Consider the following 24902-nt stretch of genomic DNA (forward strand, 5'->3'; position numbering starts at 1 on the left):
CCCACCCACCCATCCACCCATCCACCCACCCACCCATCCATCCATCCACCCACCCATCCATCCATCCACCCACCCATCCACCCATCTATCTATCCACCCACCCATCCACCCATCCATCTATCCACCCATCCATCCATCCAACACGTATCCATGGATTAGGCATACTATGAGTGCAAGGATCTTTTTTTTATTCACTGCTAGATCTCTAATACCTAGGACAGTGTCTGGAACATGGCAGGTACTCAACAAAAATTCTTAGCATCTCATTTAGGGTAAATGACGTAGAGGAAAAACAGAGAAGGAAAGGGGATACAGAGTGCTAGTGGAGGGTGGGGAGGGTGTTGATTGCAATTTTAAATAAGGTGGTCAGGAAGACCTCTCTGGAAAGGCAGCATTTGACGTGATACGTAGGAGCTACCCTGAACACAGAACTCACCATGGACCTGGTGCGTAGAGCTTTGCATACATCACTTCATTTAGTCCTCACAAAAACCCTGAAGAGAGTAAGGTCTGCTCTTATCCCTGTATATTACACATGAGGAGGCTACCACCCAGAGAAATGGGAGAAGCTGCCTAGCGCCCCGCACCCTAGAAACTGAGAAGCCAAAGCTTACACTAACACACTGTGACTCCAGCGCGTTTGCTCTTGGCCATCACACTGTGGTGCTTCCTCATCTGCATTTCTGTCTCTCCTGATCCAGTGTGAGCTCCTTGTGCGCAGACTCGGTCTTGCCCACTGCTGAATCCCCAAAACCTTGGACGGTGTCTCGTGCATAGTCAGTGGCCAGGACCAGGTTTTGGGACATCCATTCCCGAACCTTGGGAAAGCTCAGTGAGCATTTCCCCCTCTTTAACAGCTATCAGAGCCTGTGTCATAGTCTTGGAATTGAGACAAATCTCTGTCCTTTCAAGGTAAATTTAATTTGGGAGAAGAGCAAGTGATTCAGTCAGTGCGGTTTCCAACATGGGTGATCAAACTGACTAATACTGGTTTTTAGAAAAAAATAAGGCTATGAAAACTGGCTTTTCTCTTGAGGCTCCTTAAGAGGCTCTGAAGATGGTTTCCAGAGAGAAGCCTGAGCTGCATTAGCAATGGCCAAATAACTGGAATAATGAACTACCTCAAGGGAGGCAGTTCTCAAGATTAAAGTATATTTGGACGTATAATTTCATGTACATTTGTTTAAAAACATCAATGTCCCATGACATGGTCTTTGTACTGCCCTCCGCTCCCCGGAGCTCCTCCGACCTCTGCCAGCTCTACCAGCCACAGAGAGCAGAAGCACCCCACCTTGTGCCGGAGAGTGGAATGACAACCAACCGTGAGAAACACAGATAACCTAAGAGAGAAGATTCCCGGCCGGGAATGCAGTGCCCGAGGCAGAGGGGTTTGGGCTCTCTCCAGGAAGGTCCCGACTTCTGATACCCAAGGTGGGAGCAGGGTGAGGCTGAGCAGGGTGGAGGCTCTAGCACTCCCCAGGAACACGCAGAGCTGGTCGAGGGGTGACGGTAAGGGCGTCTGTTCATAGGTGCGGTGAGGCTTATGCGCATTTTGATGTTATCATCTGGCTCATTGTTCTTACTACTTGAGCTCTTACCCGTCTCTCCGGTCCGATTCCCCGACACCTTTCCCAAGCTCTGCTGCTAATTCTTACTGCCCTTTTATGTTGAACCTGACCACGGAGAGCCACGTAGTGAGTTACAGGCACAGGTTCTAGAGACAGAGCCAGATCCACTGAATCCTGGTTCTAGGGATTCTCTAATTAGCTGCGGTGTTCAGCAAAGGACGCTGAACTTCCGTGAGCTTCAGTTTCCTCCTCTGGGAAGTGAGGGTAGTGAGAATGTCTGTGTCGTAGGGTTATTGCTACTGGTGTGTCCAGTGCTTTGTGCTTAACAAGCAGTCCGGAGATGCTAGGCTTTTTCTTTGTGCTGTTTTGTCCTTAGTGTTACCAATGTGCCCTCCTGCTGACTATCTTCACCGTTTCAGCAGATTCTTGGTCTGCATTTCCTTAAAGCTTCACACCAAGTCTTTTCCACTGCTTTTGGCATAATCTTTATTTTTTTCTGGGTTTATTGGCTCCCACAGAGATTGTTCTGCCTCTTTTTCTTTCTCTTAGCATCACTTAACGAAAAAGATGTACTTCTCTCGTGCCCCTTCCTTTGTGTATCTTATCCATTCTCTAGGACGTCTAGGGCGTGCGTGCGTGCACGTGTGTGTGCACGCACGTGTGCATATGCGTGTGCATGCGTGTGTGTGCATGTAGCCTCCAATAAGCCCGCTTCCTCCAGCTGTGGTACATCTTCAGCTTTTGTTTTTAATCTCGCAGAAATTCAGTAATGAGCTTAACTTAGACCGCACTGGTTTTCTCGCCCAGGAGCCTTTCAGAATATTGATCTTCTTTTTTAAATGTTGTAATTTGAATGCAGAGTCCTTTGCCCTCATCAGAGGTTGTTAATGAATCCCCAGCTGGAGTCTAATGCTGACAGCTGCGGTCTGAACCATTCTTCTCGGGAAACTTCAGAACTAATGATGCATTTCCCATTTAGATATTGAATAGCAGGGACCATGCTAAGCTAAATTCGGGCCTTCCAGAATAGAGGGAGTGTGGGGCGGCCCAGAGAACCCAGGTGGACTTCTCCTCCAAAGAGAGGGCCTGGATATCTTAGCACCTCGGTTTCTCTTTTATCCTTGGAGTCCGGCACCCTCTAATACAGACACGAAGCAGATGCGTCCTTGCCCCTCGCATAATGTATGATTGCGTACATCCCTCCAGATGTGACACTGACGTAAGGTATGTGTTCTGCTTCAGTTTAACCAAAATTTACCGAATACCCTCAATGTGCGAGGACTGTAGAGGATACAAGATGAGTACACACTCTTCCAATGCCTCAAAACTAGGATTTAATAAGGGGGCCAGAGAATTGTAAATCTATCTGATACAAGACAGAGTAGAAACATCCCAATTAATTATAAAGGGGAAAAGCAAAATCGCAAAAGAACTAAGTGTAGGTCAATAAATAACTCCTAAACACTTGGGGGAATTAATTTTCACTACAAAAAGTTAATGACTTAACAATTTTAAATCCAGAAAGCTAAAATTTTCTGCACATCCAAAAGCATATTAAAATGAAAAGGTAAAAGTGACAAATTGGAGGGATGTTTCAGAGCATACCTAAAGGGGTCTTACAAATCTAGAACTCTTCAATTAAGAAGCGGGCACTCGGGGCACCGGGCTGGCTCGGTCAGAGGAGCGTGCAACTCTTGATCTCGGGGTCGTGAGTTCAAGCCCCACGTTGAGTATAGCGATTACTTAAATAAATAAAACTTTAAAAAAAGAAGTGGGCCATGGACATGAAAAGGAAATTCACAAAACAAAAAATATATAATGATTAATAAGAAAAATGTTTAATTCCGTAGATATCAAAGGAATAAAAATTTAAATCATAGTGTCAACCATTCAATTGGCAAAGATTTAAAAATATATGTATAAGACCCAGGGTCAACAAGAGTGGGGGCCAGACTCTTCCTACCTGCTGGTAGGTGGGCCTTGTTGGCTTACCTGCCCTCCTGCTGGGGCTTCCTTCTCAGTAGCAAACACGTCCCACAGGAGAGAGGAGGCAATGAGGACCCACAAACATCTAGTTTATTGATGTTGATTATGACCCAATCATCAGTATATGCCAGAAATGTGCAATAGTAAAAAAACTCAAGCCACAGAAGGTCAACAGGAGCCCTGTAACCTCATACATGCTCATGCTTTCTTGATATATAAGTCCCACTCATCAAAACTCTCCTGGCCACCCCCCACTCCCTCCAAATTGGGATTAGCTGGACCTAAGTTGCCCCACCCCTGATGACCCTTACTTAATGTGAATATGATATTTGTCATTGTAATATCATTAACACAAGATAAAGACACAGGATTGTAGCCTACGCCGTTCAATCTCAGATGTATGCTGTGCTCTGAAGTCAGACTCCCCCTGAGTTCTTGTTCTGCACACTCGTCCAGGTCCAAGTTCACCAACACCTGTCGTCTCGTCCTCCTTTTATCCATTTCCCAAGTTTTCTGACGTAACACACTCTAATGAAACTCACATAATCTAACATATTCTCACCCTTCAAAATAATAGATCCACCTTTTGATCAATTCTACCCAAGAAGACGACAAATTGGTGCCACCATGCTGGGAGGCAGCTTTTCAGTATGTATCAAAAGCCAAAAAAAATTTCTTACTGTTTGACTCAGTGATTTTCTTTTAGGAATCTATCCTGAGGACATGATGAAAGATAGAAACAAAAAATATTTACGTAGCATTATTTATGACTGGAAAATGTTGGAAACAACCTAAATATCCAGTAGTAGGCTATTGCAGATAAGGTATTTATTCTATTGTTCCACCATTAAAAGCATGACTTAGCAATTACTCAGTGGTGTAGGAAAATATTCACAGAATATGGCTAAATGGAAAAGTGGTTTCAAAGCGCTGTTTAGTATACAGCGTGAACCCGATTTGACAATAGGGTAGATATATATTGAGCTTTCAGATGTAATAAGTGTATATACCCATAAATATATGCTTATAAACACACAGACTCTAGGAAAAAGTCCAGAAGGGCATATAATTAATGTCAGTGGTGTTTATTGCTATCTAGTATAGAATTGTAGTTTTTCTGTATTTTATGCATTTTGTACAATGAATAGTTATTGTTTTTAAGATGGGGAAAGAAAGGGAATAGGAGTTTTTTAAATAAAGAATGTAGGTACCTTATGTAAGGTATATACGTAGCGCTAAGGGGAAAGAAGAATGTGGAGGAGGGTCTATGGACAGGTGGATGGAAGGGCGGCATTTGAGGAAGGCCTGGTGAGTCAGGGGGAGGTGGGTCCTCTGCAGGATGTAGTCTAAGCCCAGGGCCTGGGGATCTTTCATCATTGCTGGGTGGGAATATGGGTACTGAGAGAGGTGAGTAGAGCTAAAAGGGGAAGAATCCAGAAGCCAAACAAGTGGGTGTCTTGTAGGTTGACACCAAGAATCCACATTCATTACAAGGGCATCAACAAGGCTCCCTGTTACTCTGCTGACTTTAATTTTACTTCTTCTCTCTTTAGTGGAACAAACAGTTCTGTTCCTGCTTGTCCTTTAGCCTCCCCTGGATTTTTTTTTTTTCCTACTCTTCTCTTTTTCTTGCCCCCTCCTCTTGCCTGAAAGCACAAGTAGGTGAGGCCGAGGGCTGTGGGAGGTGTGGCAGAGTCAGGCTCAGCTGGGGAGGGGAGGGAGGTGAGCCCGGGTCCCCTCCAGTCCTTTCTGGCTGCCATGAGCAGAGTCTTCCTCCACCAGAGTTCACCAGAGGTTTTAGCTTAAAGCAAAAAGCAGGAATGACTTCCATCCATTTGGGCAAGAAGGTGAGGCCAGGTTTGGGGACAATGTAACTCATGTTTCCTGTAGCTCAGCCCATGATGGGCCTCCGAAGGGGGTTCCAGTGCTCACTTGGACCATGGTGCAGGCTCCTCACGGAGGAAAGTCTGATCCAGGCCATGTGCCTCTGCTCCTTCCCCTCAGCTGCCACATCAACCGCATCTTGGAGTCCCCCCGGGGAAATGCGCTGTTGGTCGGCGTGGGTGGGAGCGGCAAGCAGAGTCTGACAAGGCTCGCGGCGTTCATCAGCTCCATGGATGTATTCCAGATCACGCTGCGGAAAGGCTACCAGATCCCGGACTTCAAGGTAAGAGCCAGCCCCCTTCCAACCGCCCACAACTCCCTGCACCCTTCCTTAGCTCTTCACTCACCTTGCTCAGAACCTCCCCATAACTGACTGGCCATTCCCTTCCTGGCTTCTGGGCTGGTGACACCTGGGGCTCTTTACTTATTAGACTCAGTTCTACATTTGTAAAACCGCAGCTGCTTCAGCTCCATCTGGGTAACCTTGGCTCTCACCGGATCCGAGGCACCTCTCCGTCAAATTTAGCACACAGCTCTCCGGCAGTTCTGGTAGACTTCGAAGGAATTCTGACAGTCTGCCCAAGCTCTGTAAGAAATTCATATTTTGAAAGACTGTTCCAGTACCCACCAGGTACTGGGAGCTTCAGTGACATTTCCTGGTCCCAGACATTGAGCCCTTAGCAGCCGTGCTGCATGCTCTGGAACGTGGGGAAAGGCATTTATACAACCTTCAGAGGTCACTTTGCCCTTCTCCTTTGTGCCTGGTTACAACAGAGGCAGGGTCGGGAGTCCTGATGTAATTTCCACCAGGATGCTGCCCTTGCTGTCCTTGGGAGAATTCCAGCCAGCCTAGAGCCAGGCCTGCCCACCTGCCTTCATAATCTCTCAGCCAGTGGTGCTCCCTGCGGTTCTGAAAGCACAGCTCAGCCTCTCCACGACTGGCCAGATCTAAGGTCATACACCAGGTCTTCAGTGGTTCCAAAAAAGAGGAAACAAGTTAGTGCATATGAGAAATACACATTTACAGAATGATCTAAGACCGTGGTTCTCAACCTTGGTTATATACTGGAATCCCCTTCAAATACTGTTGATGCCTACATCCCACCCTCCAGAAATTCTGGCTTAACTAGTCTGGAGAATGGCCTGGGCATCAAGACTTTTCAAAGCATCCCTCCAGATGGTTCCAATGAGAGTTGAGAAACATTGTCTTAACTAATTCTGTAAGTGCATAAGGTTGAGAACAGTTGATATTAAAGGAAGTTCATGAACTCTAAAGGGGAATGATATATAGGACATGAAAGAAGCTTTGCTGTAAGGAAATACATGAGGCTCTTAGAAAATGAGCTTTGAGTGGTGCGAGTGAGAAGAGCAAGATCAGGGACTGACAGCTGAGCTTTGTGAGAGGGATGCAGAGATTGAACCAAGATTGACTAAGCTGGAAAAATTCAGGGCTTGGCATCCTAGCCCAAAACTTCATCCACCTGCAGTTTTGAATGGATATAATTTCCTACCAGATGATTGTGTGTGTGTGTGTGTGTGTGTGTGTGTGTTCCCTAGTATATTTTATTCCAACACAAGGCTTTTGCTGGAGCAAGTCATGAGAACACAAAACAGTGCTAGCATAAGATACATTCATCACCCAGGTCGGTAGCCCCAAGTACATGACTCTTCTGTCAAGACCAAGAGCAATTGCTTGCCTTCTGGGGCAGGTCATTCACTTGTATGATGATATAAGTAACACAGATGAACAGGGACTATCTCTGTCCCTTTGGAAAGCTGTTACCTCTTTGCACAAAGGAGGAGCTCCAGAAGCTAGTATAGGATCCGCAGTGATTGTATTAATTAAAGATCATCACTGTTTAATTTTACTTGTCCACCTCTACTGCGATTGGGGCCTGGGAATGAGGCCCATTTCCCTACTTGTCAGTACGAGATAGCACTCCTTCCTACTTCCCATTGCTGTTTCGCTTTATTTCTCATTAAAGTAGATAAGGAAATGATCCCATTCCTAAAGAGCTGGTTGGGGATCTCTTTCAATAAGGCCATCTTCCCTAAGATCTTTTACTGATTGTTTCCACAGATGGACCTGGCTGGTTTGTGCCTGAAAGCCGGAGTGAAGAATCTCAGCACGGTGTTTCTCATGACCGATGCCCAAGTGGCTGATGAGAAGTTCCTTGTGCTAATCAATGATCTCTTGGCATCTGGTAAGAAACTCTTTGCTCTTGAGTGTGAATTCCCCCTAGAGTCAGAGTCATCCCAAGGTGCTCCAAGGTCCGGAGAGCGAGGTCATAGAAATGAGAGAGAAAACTGATAGAGTAGAGGACTGGTTCATTAAGATCCTTTTAGGGTTAGCACTGTGCCTTATCCTGGCTCCTTTCATTGCAAAACATATAGTAATCTTGGGGCTGTCTGACTGGAACTAGATCTGATTACTGGAAGAAGAACATGTTAAGGGTCTGCTGATCTGCTGAGCCCAGAGAGAAGGTGCTATTCCCTCCCCATATTCAAGACAGAGAAAAACCAGAATGTGTGCAGTATTTCAGGTAGATTAGACGTTGGCAAGAAGATACACAGAGAATTTGCACACACAAAATTTACACAATAGGGCAAGATTAGGCAGCTAATTTAATGAAGGATTCAGAACCTGATGCAAGCAAAGAAGCAACAAGTGATGTAGAATATCTCAAATGGTTTTCCTTGGTTTCCAAAAAACTTGACAGAGGCTGTCCACCATCCCGTGACACTGTCCATGCAAGATAGAACTTCATTGGAAAGTTCAGTTGTGATACTTTACTATCCTTATTTATTTAGGAATTCAGGAATTATGTCAACCATTCTGGGTAAAAAAGAAAAATTATACACACACACATGCATATATATAAACATAACCCAAGATATATATAAATGTATATACCCAAGAATACAGGACAATAGAGTACTTAAATTATGCATTTACAGAAGGAGGTGTATATTTTTGCATCTGTAGTCATTAAACATAGAATATGCTTTCCTGGCTCTTAAACCAAATTCGACATCTGCAAAACTACCTCTTCATCTGGGTTAAGGAAAGAGAGTCAGTTCATGGATGTTCCAGAACAGAATTTCTGCCTCCAGCTTTTCAGCATTTTAGAAAGCCCTGGTATCCACAGTCCATCCCCTGGCTATCTGGCTGAATACTCTTGAGTTTATGCAATCCAGAACCATGATCACAGTATATTTCTCCGTAGTCTATCTCATGTCATAAATAATATATTCCAGGGTGGTTTCTGCCATGCAATCCTTAGGAATGTCACTCTTCTGAATCATTGTCTGCTTCAAATTTTTGCTCACTTGTACCCCACGTCATTTTGCCATCACCCAAGAAGAGCCACTGGTCCCTGGTCCTGATCATGTACCAACAGGCTCTGTGTGCAACCTTTGGGTTGCTTCTGATGAGGACCAGAGTCCCAGGTTCTTTACTGTGCTGTCTCTAAGCCTCACACTGATTTCTACCATAAAATTACCTTATATACAGAAGTTGACCTTCCTAGCTCTTATTCCTTTTCTCCTCCAATCCAATCCATTTTCCCCATTCTAAATACTGTCTTAACATCCCACCACCTTCTTCAACAGTATTTTACCTACAGTGTTGCCTCACCTTTTATTATTTTACTAAATAATGAGAGTGGGGCCAACAGCACTCCCACCCTGTACCCTAAAATCTAATTTCTGAAACAATCCAAAAAGGTAAAAATGTGCTTCCAAAAACTAACAGCTTTGGAGATACTAGGCATGTTGCCAACCTCACCCTGTATTTCGGTTGGCTCCAATCCAGCCAGGTCACCTTCTCCTAAAATAATGTCTGAGACACAGAAGTTGATATACTTTTATGAATTTGAAATTTTATTTCTCAATTAAGTATTTTTAATTTTTCATTTAGAAGACAACTTTTTCAAGTGTAAATGAATTTCTGAAGCCCTGCCCAGTGAAAACATAATGCAATCAGCTTGCTCCAAGGTCGTGAAGCTTCAAGTTCACATTTCTCTTTTAAGGCTTCTATATAAAAATAAGATTTACATACACCTGTTAAAATGGAGATGCAATTAAAAGTAATACTTCTCTGATATTCCTCCCTTTGTTCTTAACCACTTTGACAGGGAGAACTAGAGCACATCTTAGTTCTAATTTTCCCTGTCAAATAAATAATTTGCTAGAAATTAATTGGCTGCCAGTCCAGAGAGGGCTTCAGGAATTCCTCAGGACCTCCCCACCCCCTTCATTTTTCAATTTTGTGGGGTTGTACAATCACTCCACTCTTGGATAACACAGTGCAGACTATAACACTATGTCAGGCTATCTTGCCATGAACTCATTCCTCTCTAGTTATCTACAAGTCTTACTAGTTTAGAGATAAAGGTACAGTGAGTGTATTCCGCTGATTCAACTCTACCCCCAAAACATCCTCCTCAATGTCCTACTAATCTCATAGGCTCTCCAGTTTCTTCCCACAGTTCTTTAGCTCATTGTTTGATCCCTTGATTTCCTGACACCATTTCCAAAGTCAAACGATAATGGTAATTCATGGTTTCAATGGTAAATGCTTGAGTCCCACTTCTGACACCAAGCAAACATTTCAGAACCTATCATTATGCCAGTTGCATCGCAGTTGGGTTACAGATAAACGGGAAGAAATCCTACACGCAAAGTTTAAAAATTAAATAGAGTTCCTAGCTTAATTAGCAAAAGGTAGGTAATAGCATAAGAAGCAGGTTGGCCATACAGATCAGAAACAAAGGAAGCATATCTTTGGGTCCCTTCTCTTGACTGCCAGAGCCCTTCCTTGGCATCATGTAGCTGCTGGTGAAACTGCATGAAACATTGGTCCTTGCTGAATCTGAAAAGTCCAAATTTTGCTATGTCCTTACTGCCCTGTTATAATAATTCCTGAAGAAGGCACACTGGCCATCAAACCCAGGTAATTAAGAAATTCTTACAAAGTGTGTCTCCTCTTAGCTCTTGAACAAAACTCAGAACCAGCAAGTCCCCATCCTAACCTAGAGAGAGGAAATAGAATCATTCCCTAGCTTTCTGGAACAGCACAACTGCCTCCAACTTTCACACATTCCAAAAAGTCCATTTTACTGCAGTCCATGCTAAGAGAACCTTGTCTGTTTCAGGGGTGGTGTCTCTTCCTTTCCAAACTCTGCCAGATTTCATACTTTATTTTATGTTGGGATTTTCCTTCTGCTTTTCAAAAGGCTTAATTGTTCACTCCAAAGTTAACATTTCTCTTCCCCAGCCCAGACTAGATCACTCTCCATTTATTCATATATTCAGATCCACTTATTAAGCTTCCATGTTCCAGTTGGTAGGTGCTATGCTCAAACATGAATATCATACACTCTATGGCATACTGGAATAGTTTATAACTACTTGGGTCCCCCTTGTTATAAAGTCCTATGCCTCTCCTCTGAACCAAACTGTCCTTTTATATCTGGGCCAAATCTCCTGTTGGTATATAAAACATGGACAGACCACCTCATCATCCAGGATCTTAAAATGATTAGATCCAGAATTGATATATTAGTGGTCTCCATCCATCACATGAAAATCTGGAGTCTGAGGGGCACATGGGTGGCTCAGTTGGTTGAGCAGCCAACTCCCAATTTCAGCTCAGGTCATGATCTCAGGGTTGTGAGATCAAGCCCCACATTGGGCTTTGCACTGAGCATGGAGCCTGCTTGGGATTCTCTCCCTCCCTCTCCCTCTGCCCCTCCCCCCACTCATGTGCGCACACACTCTCTCTCTCTAAAAAAAAAGAAAAGGGGGTGCCTGGATAGCTCAGTCAGTTAAGTGTCTGCCTTCAGCTCCGGTCATGATCCCGGGGTCCTGGGATCGAGCCCTATGTCCAGCTCTCTGCTCAACAGGGAGCTTGCTTCTCCCTCTCTCTCTGCCTGCTGTTCCACCTGCTTGTGTGCTCGCTCTCTCTCCCCCACCCCCATCAAATAATAAATAATATTTTTAAAAAATACTAAAAATAAAATTAAATTTTAAACAGAAAAGAAAATCTGGAGTCTGGAAATAGTCATAACAACTTGGAATTGGATTGTTATTCTCCCATGAGACCCAGAACTAGATTTCCTGATGGGCCATCTCTGTTTTACATATGTGGAGATCTGGCCCAATTTCCCTGGAATGAGAAAAGACAAAGTGTGGGGCAAAAGAGAAGCCAGCCAGCATGCACCCGATCTCCTGAGCATACTTGTGGTCTCCACCAGATGTGTCCTCAAACCACAGATGTGGAAATTTAAACCAGAACCTGGTTGGCTCTCCAGCTACCAAACAGAAATGCCAAAGGGTTTGAGTAGTCAGACTTTCCTTTCCTTCACATGGTGCTGAATTTCCACACAAGTTATTGAGACTATGTCCCTGTGCATTCTCCTATATTTCTAACCTCTCCCTCATCACCTCTACCCAAGAGATAATCAAATGCCACAAATTTTATCCCCTAACCATTTCTGATTCCAAATCATAGCTATCATAGCTACCATTGGTCTTTTCATCTGTTTTTTCAACAAATGTAGACATTTTCTTTAAGATCTATTTATTTATTTGAGAGAGAGGGAGAACACGAGTTGGGGGCGGAGAGGCAGAGGGACAGGGAGAGAAATCCTCAAGCAGACTCCCCACTGAGCACAGAGCCTGATGTGGGGCTCGATCCCACAATCCTGAGATCATTACTTGAGTCAAAATCAAGAGTCAAATGCTCAACCAACTGAGCCACCCAGATGCCCCAACAAATGTAGGCACTTCTTATCTCATCCCCCATCTCCTAGGCAATACCTCCTCTGATCCACTCTCCTCACTGCTTCCAAAGGGTCTTTCTAAAATATAGTTTCTCCATTGGTTTCTAACTGAATGCAGGAGAAAATCCAAGAAAACACCCTGCCTTTGACCTACTCTGTGATCTAGTAATTCCTAACTCCCTGAGATAATCCACTCTACTTGACTTCCTTGACATCCTTACATGATTCCTTTTGAACTTCATGCCCTTCTCCTCCTTTGTCTGGATTAACTTCTACCCATATTATGAGACTTATCTTGAGCATTCTCTCTCTAGGAAATCTTCACTGATCCACTGTCACCCCTAAGAGTGAGAAACATCCCTCCACATTTCTAGACCACTCTGTGGCTGCACACACCATTGTACTGAAAGAGCATTGTAAATTTATGAAAGGCAGACACTATGTTGTCGTCGGTGAATTTTTTTGTTACTAAATAATGTAGGGATACAAGAGGAAGAGGATTAAGTACCTACTGCCCAGTTTAGGAGACAAAACAATGCTGATGGAATTATAACCCTCCCTCATTCATATTGTCAGCAGTTAACACATCTCTGGTCCCATAATGAGTATTCGGGAGGAATTTGTTGAACTAAGGTGCATGATACCATGAGAGTGATGTGCTGTTTTACGTATTAGATCTCACTGTTGCACACATGTTTTGAGATGGCTTTCGAGCATGCAGAGAGAGGGGCACAGGTACCGAGACAGCCACCACACTCCCCTCCTTTTTCTCCCTTGAGACCAGAGAAATGTTCTGGAAAAATTGTAGGCCTAGATGGAGCCAGAGCCCTAAGCCAGTGTGACATTAACCGGTTCATAGAGGACCCAACCCTTAGCTTCGTCTGTTTTATCATCAAGCTCCAACTAACAGAACCATCTGAAACCATCAGGACCTCCTCCCCCAGAGGAAGGACCTCCTCCTCCAGAGGCCTCTGAAAGTCCCATAGGAGCACAGAGAAGACGATGATTAGTCTGACTTGCAAAGTATTAGGACACGGTAATGCTGGCACAAATTGGAGGCAGAAACAGCATTTCCTGAATTTTGGCCTCAGGAGGAAACTTTGCAAATATTTAAACAGCCTCTGCCTCTATTCACATCACCCAGTTCCCTCCGGCACTTCGGTCCCCTGCTTTCAGTGTGACTACCTATATCACACAGTAAGTGACAGGGATATTGTCAGGAGAAATTGAAGGAACAAACCTGAAGATGCAGACTTTGCTCCCAAATCAGAGGCACTCTGTTCCACCTGGGGACCTTCTTCTTAAGGGCTCTTGGGACCTAGTGGCAGACAGCAGCATCCTAAGAACACAGGGAAAGTCTCCAAATGGCCTGGTGTTTTCAGCATCGGCACTCAGGATATCACATAAACCAGGTAGGCATACTTTTTTTTCTATTAAGGGTCAGAAAGTGAATATTTTCAGTTTTTTAGACCAGACAGTCTCTGTCATAACTACTCAACTCTGTCGTCATACTGGGAAAACAGCCATAGACAATACATAAATGAATGATTACAGTGGTGACCAATAAAACTTTGTTTATAGACAATAAAACTTGAATGTCCTGTAATTTTCATGAGTCACTAAGTATTATTTTAATTTTTTTCAACCATTAAAAATTATAAGAACCACTCTTAGCTTGCAGGCCATGCACACTGAGGCAGTAGGCCAGATTAGCCTATAGACCATAGTTGGGCTCCTCCATCTCAAGCATGTTATACATAAAACACCAAAAGAACTGGGGCACCTGGGTGGCTCAGTAGGTTAAGCGTCTGCCTTTGGCTCAGGTCATGATCTCAGGGACCTAGGATCGAGCCCCGTGTTGGGCTCCCTGCTCAGTGAGGAGTCTGTTTTGCCCTCTGTCCTTCCCCCTGCTCGTTCTGTCTCTCTCATTCTCTCTCTCTCTCAAGTAAATAAAGTCTTAAAAAAAAAAAAAAAAAAACCTAAGTCCCCCGTATTTCAAATAATAGACGAAGAATGCAGACTGTGTTATTACAAATGTTCTAAGACCAAAGGGAATGCAAGTCTTCATGGGAGGGCTCTAACATGGTAATAGAGAAGGGAACACAGATTATCAGAGATGTTAGGAAGAAGGAAACACAGACCAACATAGGCAGTCAGCTCCTGAAGCCGGATGAGTATGGGTCACGTCAATTCCATCTGAGTGTTGCTCTTTTTAAAACTTCCCTGAACTCCTTAATTCCCAACACATGCTAAATACCATTTCAGGGGCACCTGGGTGGCTCAGTCGGTTAAGCGTCTGCCTTCGGCTCAGGTCATGATCCCAGAGTCCTGAGATCGAGCCCCACATCAGGCTCCCTGCTCAGCGGGAATCCTGCTTCTCTGAGACTCTCCTACTCCCCCTGCTTGTGTTCCCTCTCTCGCTGTCTCTCTCTCTATGTCAAATAAATAAATAAAATCTTTAAAATAAATAAATACATACATACATACATACCATTTCATTTTCTTAGAGGAGTTTCCTCTGACTTCTGTTTTTATCAAATGAGGCAGAACAGGATTGTTCCATTACTAAGACCTTGGTTTTTTTTTTTTTTTTTTTTTTTTTTTTAAAAATTTTATTTATTTATTTGAAAGAGAGAGAGAGAGCACATGAGAGGGGGGAGGGTCAGAGGGAGAAGCAGACTCCCTGCTGAGCAGGGAGCCCGATGCGGGACTCGATCCCGGGACTCCAGGATCATGACCTGAGCCGAAGGCAGTCGCTTAACCAACTGAGCCACCCAGGCGCCCACTAAGACCTTGGTTTTGACAAGTTATAGCTCAGGGTGTTTTATATGCATGCTCCGAAATATCTTAATGAACAGGAGTTAAATCAAGTTTGTCCAATTAAGGGAAGAAAGTAAATGATCGCTTTCATGATAATCCATTTTTTTCATTTTGACCTTTGAAACGATTAAGCCTAATTAGTATAAAATCCTCACTGAACTCCTGGCTGGGTTAGTGTGGTCAGACTATGAAGGCCAGAGATTTGTTGGAAGTTGGCATGACTTTCCTGCAGATAAAGTACGTCAAGGAAGCACAGCAGCGTCACTGATGGATAAAATCAGAATTCCCATCACTCTGATTAGTTACAGATCATTTGCCAAACCACCCACTTTTGGGGACCTCATCTGAGTCCACAAGGAAGTAATATGGGTAGGGTGGCCCCAGTGGCATCTTCGACCTCCAGCGTTTCTATGATGCTCACATTTCTGTGTTGGTCATGGAGGAAGAAAGAAGCATGTGGGTGTTGGAGAACTTTAAAGGGGAACTTGTATATGATTTCAGGTCCAGATAGCCTCAGGACTCACCTAAAGCCTTGTTCTGGAAATGGGGAAGAGCTTTCCTGAGGCCCGTACAATATCCAAGAGTGCACCCCACTCACCTTTACATCATATCCAGTGTTTTCAGGATTTTAGCTCTACTAGCGCTTCCTTTATTCTTTACCTCCCTCAATGTCTCCTCTCTCTCTCTCTCTCTTTCTCTCTCTCTCTCTCGTGGAGAAGACCTGGTTGTTTAGTATGATCCTCACAACTATCCTTATACCCCATAGCCCATCTCCATGTCTTTATAAGTTTTTCCTCTTCCTCCAAGATGACCACCCTTCCTCCCCAAGACCAACTTCTCCATCTGAGGTAGGAGACCACCTCCTGGTCCCTGATTCAGAACTCTGCTCTGTTTTCTTTTCCCAATTTCTGACTCTCCTTCATAGTTTTCATGTTCTCACCGCCCTCACTTATTTTCTTCCCTTGACATTTTTCTGTATTTCTTCACAAACTCTCCTGGACATGCAGAAAGTAATAAAACTCCCATGCTGTTATGCATGATGTTACAAAGTAGAAACTTCCAGTATGCATGTGCAGAATTTCTTTATGATAGGTGCCCAAGATTGCTCTTCTGTCTGGTACCTGCATTTCAACTTTATAAAAAGTGTCAAGCTGCTCTCCAGACTAGTTGTATATATTTTCTCTCTGACCAATAGGGCATGGATGCCTGTTTCCTCCTAACCTCGCCAGCACCCAGTTTCCCTGACATACTGGTTTTTGCCAGTGGGTGTGAAATGAAATCTCATTGTTTTCTTTCCCTTTTTACTTGTGACCTTGAGCATCTTTTCGAGGGTTTACTGGCTATGCCTCTTCTGTGAGTTGCCTCTTTATGTAGTTTGCCCTTTTGCTCTGGGGTTTTTGGTCTTTTTCTTATGGATTTGTAAGAGATCCTTTTATATTCTGGATACTAACCCTCTGTTCATTATATGGATTGTATGTACCCTTTGAAGTCTGCATCTGACTTGTGTCATGCTGATTTAGTTTAAATGCTGTAAAACTTAACAGTTCTTTTTAATGCTCTGTGCTGTTTCAGAAATTTTGTTCTATTCAATATGATAAAAATTATCTCCTGCATTTTGTTTTTAAATTATTACTATTTGGGGGCACCTGGGTGGCTCAGTTGGTTGGGTGTCTGTCTCTTGGTTTCCACTCGGTCATGATCTCATGGGTCATGGGATCAAGCCCCATGTCAGGCTCTGTGCTCAGTGGGGAGTCTGTTTGGGATTCTCTCCCTCTACCCCTCCCTCCAACTCTCTCTAATAGATGGATAAATCTTTAAAAAATAATTACTGTTTGACTTTTCATATTTATGTATTTAATCCACCTAAAATTTATTTTTTAAAGATTTATTTATTTGAGACAGAGGGGGGGGCTGGGGGAGGGGCAGAGGGTGAGGGAGAAAGAGAATCTCAATCAGACTCCGCGCTGAGCACAGAGCCCAGCGTGGGGCTCAATCTCATGCCCCTGAGATCATGACCTGAGCCAAAATCAAGAGTCTGACGCTTAACCAACTGAGCCACCCAGGTGCCCCTAAAATTTATTTTTATATAGAGTCCTAATTTTAATTATTAATCTTAATACTGAATTGTCCTAACATTACTTATTGATTAATCAGTCTCAAGGCTGCAACCGATTTTTAATATCAATTTCCTGTTTATAATTGGGTCTATTTCTAAGGTGTTGCCCTCAGTGTTCTATTTATTTGCCCCATACCAGTTTCACCTTGTTTTAATTAACATAGTTTTATAAGGAGACTTGATTTCTGGTAGGGCAAATCCTTCCCTCTGGTTCTTCTTCAGAAATGTCAGGGCTGTTGTTTACCCTTTGCTCTTCTGTATACATTTTAGAGTATGCTTGTCAGGATCAAGAAAGAAATTCATTTGATTTTTTGTTGTTGTTGTTTTTGTTGTTGGAATTGCAGCTTTATGATGGGGGTAATACTGAGTCATCCTCCCCTGAGCACAATTTCTCTTTCTGTTTATTTAGGGTTTTGTTTATGCCCTTCAATAGTATGTTTCCGTTTTTATACTAAGATCTTGCACATCTTTTCATATATTACTACCTGCCTTATAGTTTTTGTTGGTATCCTAAATAACTTTTAAAGTAACATTTTTTGGGGGGGCACCTGGCTGGCTCACTCGGTAGAGTGTGCGACTCTTGATCTCAGGGGTGTGAGTTCAAGCCCCATGTTGGGTATAGAGATTACTTAAAAATAATAAAATCTTTTTAAAAAAAGATTTTAAAAAGTAAAGTAACTTTTCTTGGCTTGAGTACAGATGCCCTTTTATTTCCAGTTTGATTTGTATCCAGCAAGCTTGTTCTTGAACATGCTTGCGAGTCCTGATGGTTTATGTATGTATTCTCTTAGATTTTCTATGTAGAGAATCAGATTTTGAACAATAATTTTATTATTGCCTTAACTATTCTTATACATTTTCCTTTTCTTGATTTTTTGCATAGTCTAGGACCTCTTGTATAACATTGAATAGGAAACATGATGGCAGTTATGCTTGTCTTGTCCTGATTTGAAAGAGAATATTCTAGTATTTCACCATTTGGTATAATATTTGCTTTGGGTCTGCAATAGACATCTATTATAGGTTAAGAGAAATCTTATTTATTCCTAGTTTGCTAACAGTATTTGGAAATTTTATGTATCTCTGTAATGGTGATATTGTATTACGTCTTTAATCTATTAATGTAGTGAATTACTTTCATAGATTTCTCAAAGACTTAACCATCATTGCTTTTCTAGGACAAATGCTACCTGGTCATCATATATTTATTTTTATATATTTAGTTGGGATTTTTTAAAAGATTTATCCAACATATACTGCCTGACTAATACAGGATTTTATTTAACTTTCAGAACTTTGTAAGAATAATCTTGTAAAAATCTTGTAAAAATAATTAGACATACTTTAAAAGTACATTTCTATTACTATGAGGTTGAGTGTTCATATGTTTGCCAGTCTTATTTGTACAAACAAAAAAGTAAATATAGTGTTGATGTACATTTCTGTTACTACAAGTGAGATAAAGCATTTGTTCATATATTTAAGAGATATTTGTATTTCCTGTACCATGAGCTCTCTTTTTGTATCTGTCACCATATCTTACAATTGTATTATTAACTTTTTCCTGTAATGGTGGAGAGTTTCTTTACATATTAAGGAGATTAGCTATTTAACTATAATTGGAGGAAATATGTATTTTCTTTTTTCCACCTTTTTAAAATTTTTGGATGAGAACATTTAAGTTCTATCTCTTAGCAAATTTCAGTTATACAGTACAGTGTTATCAGCTATAATCACCATGTTATACATTAGATCCTAAGACCTTATTCATCTTATAGCCAAAAGTTTGTGCCCTTTTATCATATTCTCTCTATTTCCTTCAACCCCCAACCCCCAGCAACCGCTTTCTACTCTGTTTCTATGACTGTTTTTTTGTTTTTTGTTTTGTTTTGTTTTCTTGGGTTCTTTTGTTTGTTTGTTTATTTTTTGTTTTTTTTAGATCCCGTGTATAAGTGATACCATGCGGTATTTTTCTCTCTGTGGCTTATTCCACTTAGCATAATGCCCCCTAGGTTTACCATGTTACTACAAATGACAGGATTTCTTTTTTTAAAGCCTGGATAATATTTCTGAATATATATCACATTTGTTTGATCCATTCGTCTGTTGATTGGCACTTAGGCTGTTTTCATATCTTAGCTATTGTGAATAATGCTGCAATGAATAGAGGAGTATGGATATTTCCAAGATCTGTCTTTTTTTCTTTCAAATATATACCCAGAAGTGTGATTGCTGGATCACATGGCACTTGTTCTACCTTTAATTTCTTCAGTTTCTCTGTACTGTTTTCCATACTGGCTGTACCACTTTACATTTCCATCAACAGTGCACAAGGATTTCCTTTTCTCCACATCCTCATCAACACTTATTATCTCTTGTCTTTTTGATAATAGCCATCCCAACAGGTGTGAGGTGATATCTCATTGTGATCTTCATTTGCATTTCCCTGATAATTAATTATGTTGAGCACCTTTCCATGTACGTGTTGACCATTTGTATGTCGTCTTTTAGAAACATATTTTAATTGGTTCTTTGGTTTTGCTCTTGTTATACTTTGCCTATGTTTTCACCATGCCATTTTTTTCTATTTTTTATATAATTTTTTATTTGTACATAAAATGTGTCAATTTATATTTACCAAATTTATCTTTCTTTTAAAACATACCAACTTTGAGTTACACTTAGGAAGACCTTCCCCACTCAGAGGTTATAAAAATATTTCCCTCATGTCTTCTGCCATTTTTATGGTTTTATTTTTTATAGTTAAGTATTGATCCATTTGGAATTTATCCTAGTGTGCAATGGAGTATAAGGATCCAACCATAGTTTGTTTTTTTTTTCCAGATCCCAGTTTTCCTAATACCATGTATTGAATGTTCATTTTTCCCCATTGATTTTAAGATGTCATACTTATCATATACTAGATTCCCTAAAACCATCCTTGCTCTCTCCCTTTCTTCTTTAATAGAAAGGTATAGCTCATTCTTCATCAATATACAGATTTATCCGTATTTGTCTCATGGCCCTTTTCACTTGTGGTTTTATATTATAGGTATTTTACATCTGTTTTATTTCTCCTACTAAATATTAAGTTCCTCAGGAGCAAAATTCTTACTAACAGTAGTTAGTAAATAAATGCTTTAGGCAAAAGAAGTAAAGAGAGTTGAAAGCTCTTGTGCTACAGGCCGCTGGCCCAGGACAAAATGGGGCCACGTACCCTGTTCCATTCTTTAAAGTATCATCCCTCCACCTGCACTGGGTTAGGAGTAGATATGGCATCTGTCCAGTTCCACCAGCAAGAGTGGTGGAACATGGCCAAAAAATCATAGGCCCTGTGTCCCAAGTTTGGATAGCCTCTCACGTCCTATTGTATCATGCAGAGAGATGTCAAAGCCACCCATCTGTGTTCCATTTCTCCCAGGAGAGATCCCAGACCTCTACTCTGATGATGAAGTCGAAAACATCATAAACAATGTGAGGAATGAAGTCAAGAGCCAAGGTCTTGTTGACAACAGAGAGAACTGTTGGAAGTTTTTTATAAATCGGGTCCGACGACAACTGAAGGTATAGAAGGATTTACGGCCCAGGGTAGGCGGACCAGAGATGGTTCTTAAGAGCCTCTGCTGATATTTTGGACACATTGATTGCCTGCCCTCATTGATTACACTGGGAGTGGGCAGGGAAGGTGGATTGCCCTTCTTCGCCTGAGCAATTTTGCAAGGCTGCCCTTCTCATCTGCTTCAAGGGCAGTAGCCTCCCTTTTGCCTCATGCAGTCCCAGCATTCTTAATTTCTTGGCTAGAAGCCTGGCTAGTGTTGACAGATTTTTTTCTTCCTCTGTTGGATGTGTTTCCCAACTTCCTGGGAAATAAAGAACCCAAAGCCATATCTCTCTATGAGTATCTCCCTGATACTTTCTTGGTTCTCCCCACCCTTCTGATTTCTCAGGTGACTCTCTGTTTTTCCCCTGTGGGAAACAAGCTGAGAGTCCGCAGCAGGAAGTTCCCAGCCATTGTGAACTGCACGGCCATTGACTGGTTCCACGAGTGGCCTCGGCAGGCACTGGAGTCCGTCAGCCTCTGCTTCTTACAGAACACAGAAGGCATTGAGGTGAGAGAGCAAAGGAGACACTCTTCAAGTTCCTCTCTACCTCAGGTACAAGGAATTCCATGTCCAGAGTTTTAGGGTTCAAGTTCAGGCTTGGATAGAGTTGTTGGAGCAGAACTTTCCATGTGGTGAGGCCATGAGTAGGGTGGGCCATCACCTCCAGTCTTCATGTCCAGACAGTCGCTTTGTTCCCCACTCTTTGATTTCAGCCCACAGTCAAGCAGTCAATTAGCAAGTTCATGGCTTTTGTGCACACAAGTGTCAACCAGATGTCTCAGTCTTATCTGAGCAATGAGCAGCGCTACAACTACACAACTCCCAAATCATTCCTGGAGTTCATCAGACTCTACCAGAGCTTGCTGCGCAGAAATGGAGAAGAGCTCAAGTCCAAAATGGAGCGTCTCGAGAATGGGCTGCTGAAGCTTCACAGCACGTCTGCGCAGGTGGGTGGTGGTCTTTTGTTGCTCTGCCTTCAGAGCACTGAGAGGGAGTGGGAGCGCTCCATTCCAGGGAACTGGATGGATCACAGTCCAGGCCTGAGAATCATGTATGGTTTTCCAGAGGCCTCAGTGTCACCAGAAACTGTTCCAAGAGTTAAGGCTGAGCTCTCCCTGAGGAGGGTCACACTCTCAGCTTCAGGTCTGGTCTGCTCCCAGGTACTGATGATGGAATCCTCTGGAGCACCTCTTCTCTTTTGCTTGTTTCCCCTCTCCCCCTCTTCTGCTACCTTCCTTTCCTCTCCAGTCTGCTTCCCTTCCATCTTCAAAACCAAAGAGAAGAATCTATACCAGCTTTTCTTTTATTTCTTTGTATTGTCTGTCAAAGCATCATCAGAACCTGATTTCTTAAATCCTGTCTCATTTCTTGCATTTTCTTCATATATTCCCAAGTGGTTGGCCATCGAAAGAAAGTCCATGTTGTCCTATCCTCGTAATATTTTTCTACTTACTCTTCCAAAGGGAACATGCCTATCAGACATTGCTGATCCCTTGATGGCCCCCTTCTGTGCTCTATTTGCCCACAGCAGAGTCAGCTGGTGGTGTGGTTTTCCTGCATTTGCACCATTAAACTCAAATTGTGATCAACTTTAATTCTTGGGCATCCTGTGTTCCTGTAGATATCTAAGCCTTTTGCTTTGTCATCATTACAGAGCTTTGCCTTTGACATAACTGTTGAATTCGCTTCTTCTGACTTGTCCTCTCTCCCCACTTTAGTTTCTTGAATCGTAGATGCAATATGTCTAGAGGATTTCAGCTCATTTATTGGGATGCAGTGAGCCCTTGCAATCTGTTCACATAGAATTTCTTCTGCTTGGGCCATTTTTCTTCTGTTATCTGGTTTCATTCATCTGGTTTGGCCTCTCCTCCAGGAGCAATTTTTGCCAATGGTTTCTCTGTGCCCTGTATCTATTATGTCCTCACTCATTGATCTCATCCTTTTGGCTTTTTTCCCTCTACATTCTAGGAGAGCTTTTCAAGTTTATCCTCAACAATTCTAATTTAATAGTGGGTAACATTGCTTCTGCTTCTTAGGTTTCCAGTGAAGACTCTAATTATGCTATTACATTTTTAATATCCTAACAGCCCTTCCTCACCTCATCCTTTTCTCCTTCCCACACATCCTATTGCTTTTTTTATTTCAGCCTGTTTGCCTGCAACCATGTCATTGACACCATCCTATGATAGCGGACAGCTCTCTTGATGTTTTTTCTAGATCCGATAGTGTGCCATTTTCAGACCTGTGTCCTTCTTCTTAAGTCTCCTAGATTCTTTTCCCTTCCTTGTTCTGTATTTCTACGAAGACCCTTTTTTTCTTTTTCTTTATTTACCCACTGGCATGGTGAGATCTGTTCAAATTCAGTGTTTGTCCACATGTGACATGTGACAATTGTCCATGACACTACTCTGTGTCCATTTGTGCTGTGACCACACCCCTTCCCAGAGCTACAGTTCAGGGCAGATCGAGGGATACAGATCCCAGCCAAAGCCCTAGCTGTTTACCTGGCATGTACCTTTGTTGTAGAAAGGTAGCATCTTCTCTCCCAACACTTTTCAGTACTCTCAATCTCTGAACTTCTAGAAAACAGCATGTGATAGAATCCCAGAATGCAGTCCTATCAGATTATTTTTAACATCTGTCGCTTTTTCCTCTTCCTGTCTCCCCCCACCCCACCTACAGTGCCCTCAGAATACTGTCCCCCCAGCAGCACCTGTTCTCCCTCCGCTCACCTATCTCTGGAAATTATCGATCACCCCAGAAGACTGGTTATACCTTAGGTGAACCCAACTCTGCCTGCACATGGTTAGTGGAGAAGCCTCCCCAGTCCCGGCATCAGTTTTGGTTTCTTCTCCTTCAAAATTCTCTACGTCAACAAGTCATGCTTTCATCTACCAGTTATCTAGAAACCAGGGAGTTACCTTAGATTCCTCCCCTTGTCTCAGTTAAGAATTAACAAATTCTCTACTTTTTTATGTATCTCTTAAATATACCCCTCTTGCTGTCTCCCTGTTTTCAACACCTTGATTTAGGTGTTTAGGTAACACTTATTACCTTGATTATTTCAACACACTGAACTCCACAACATCCCCCCCATCCTGAACCTGGGTCGCCAACAACTTCTTGCATCGCCCATCAGGCCAAATACTTGGGGTTGTCCCTGACTCTTCTCATTTCTCTCTCTCACATACCTTGTGCCCAAACATCAGAAAATCGCTGTTGGCCCTAACTTCAGATATGCCCAGGATCCCACCACTGCGCACCTCCTATGCTGCCACTCCCCTGATCTGGGCCACCGGCGTCTTTAACCCGGGCAACCAGGGTACCTTTCTAGCTCATTTGCCTGCTTTTCCTTTTGCCTCTCTTTGGTCCGTCATCAACAGAGTAGCCAGAATGATCCATTCAAAGCATAAGTCAGAGCATGTCACTTTTCTGCCCCAAACCCTGAGATGGCTTCCATTTCCCTCATTAAAATGGCGCCCCAGGCTCCTCTCCCACTGCACCCTGCAGACTCTCAGACCTCATCTCCTGCTACCCCACGCCCACGATATTCCTCTCTCTCTGGCCATGCCGCTGCTTTGCTCTCTCCTCAGACAACACCAGGCCTTTGCACTGGCTGTTTCCTCCCCCTGGATGTTCTTCCCTCTCTCATCCCATGGCTCACTCCCTCATCTCCTCCTCTTTGCTCAAATGTCACCTTCTCATTGAATCCTACTCTGATGACCCCGTTTTCAGTTGCAACCCCACACCACCCCTGCATCCCTTATTCTGCTCTACTTTATCTTTTCCCCATAGCATTTACCCCCATCCAACATGTAATATACTTGTTACCTTTCTTTTTTGGTGTCTGTCTCCATCCGTTAGACATAACCTCCGTCAAGACCAGGATCCTTATCTCTTTGGTTCACTGATGCGTCTAAAGCAGCACTTGGACGGAGTGGGCACTCATTAAATATTTGTTGAATGAATGAATGAATGAATGCATAGCATTCTGCTTAGTATCCCCCACTGTATTCTGGAAGTACTATCCAACAGAAATATCCTGCCAGTCATATATGCAAATTAAATTTTCTAGTAGCTGTATCAAAAGAAGTAAAAGGAAATAAGTGAATTTTGTTCTAACTGTATATTTTAATTTTAT

At 42.7% G+C, this 24902-nt stretch overlaps 1 protein-coding gene across 1 annotated transcript in view; it reads left to right on the forward strand.

Moving 5' to 3' along the window:
* DNAH9 (dynein axonemal heavy chain 9) overlaps nucleotides 1-24902 on the forward strand; it is a 338385-nt gene that overhangs the window by 194685 nt on the left and 118798 nt on the right. Inside the window, exons 44-48 of the mRNA XM_032431745.1 lie at nucleotides 5559-5721; nucleotides 7519-7642; nucleotides 20581-20723; nucleotides 21107-21268; nucleotides 21475-21708. Of these exons, the coding sequence (XP_032287636.1) occupies nucleotides 5559-5721; nucleotides 7519-7642; nucleotides 20581-20723; nucleotides 21107-21268; nucleotides 21475-21708 (826 nt within the window). The remainder of the gene's footprint in view (nucleotides 1-5558; nucleotides 5722-7518; nucleotides 7643-20580; nucleotides 20724-21106; nucleotides 21269-21474; nucleotides 21709-24902) is intronic.

This window comes from Phoca vitulina, unplaced genomic scaffold, assembly GCF_004348235.1.
Source record: "Phoca vitulina isolate PV1807 unplaced genomic scaffold, GSC_HSeal_1.0 scaffold47, whole genome shotgun sequence".
Classification (NCBI taxonomy): Eukaryota; Metazoa; Chordata; class Mammalia; order Carnivora; family Phocidae; genus Phoca; species Phoca vitulina.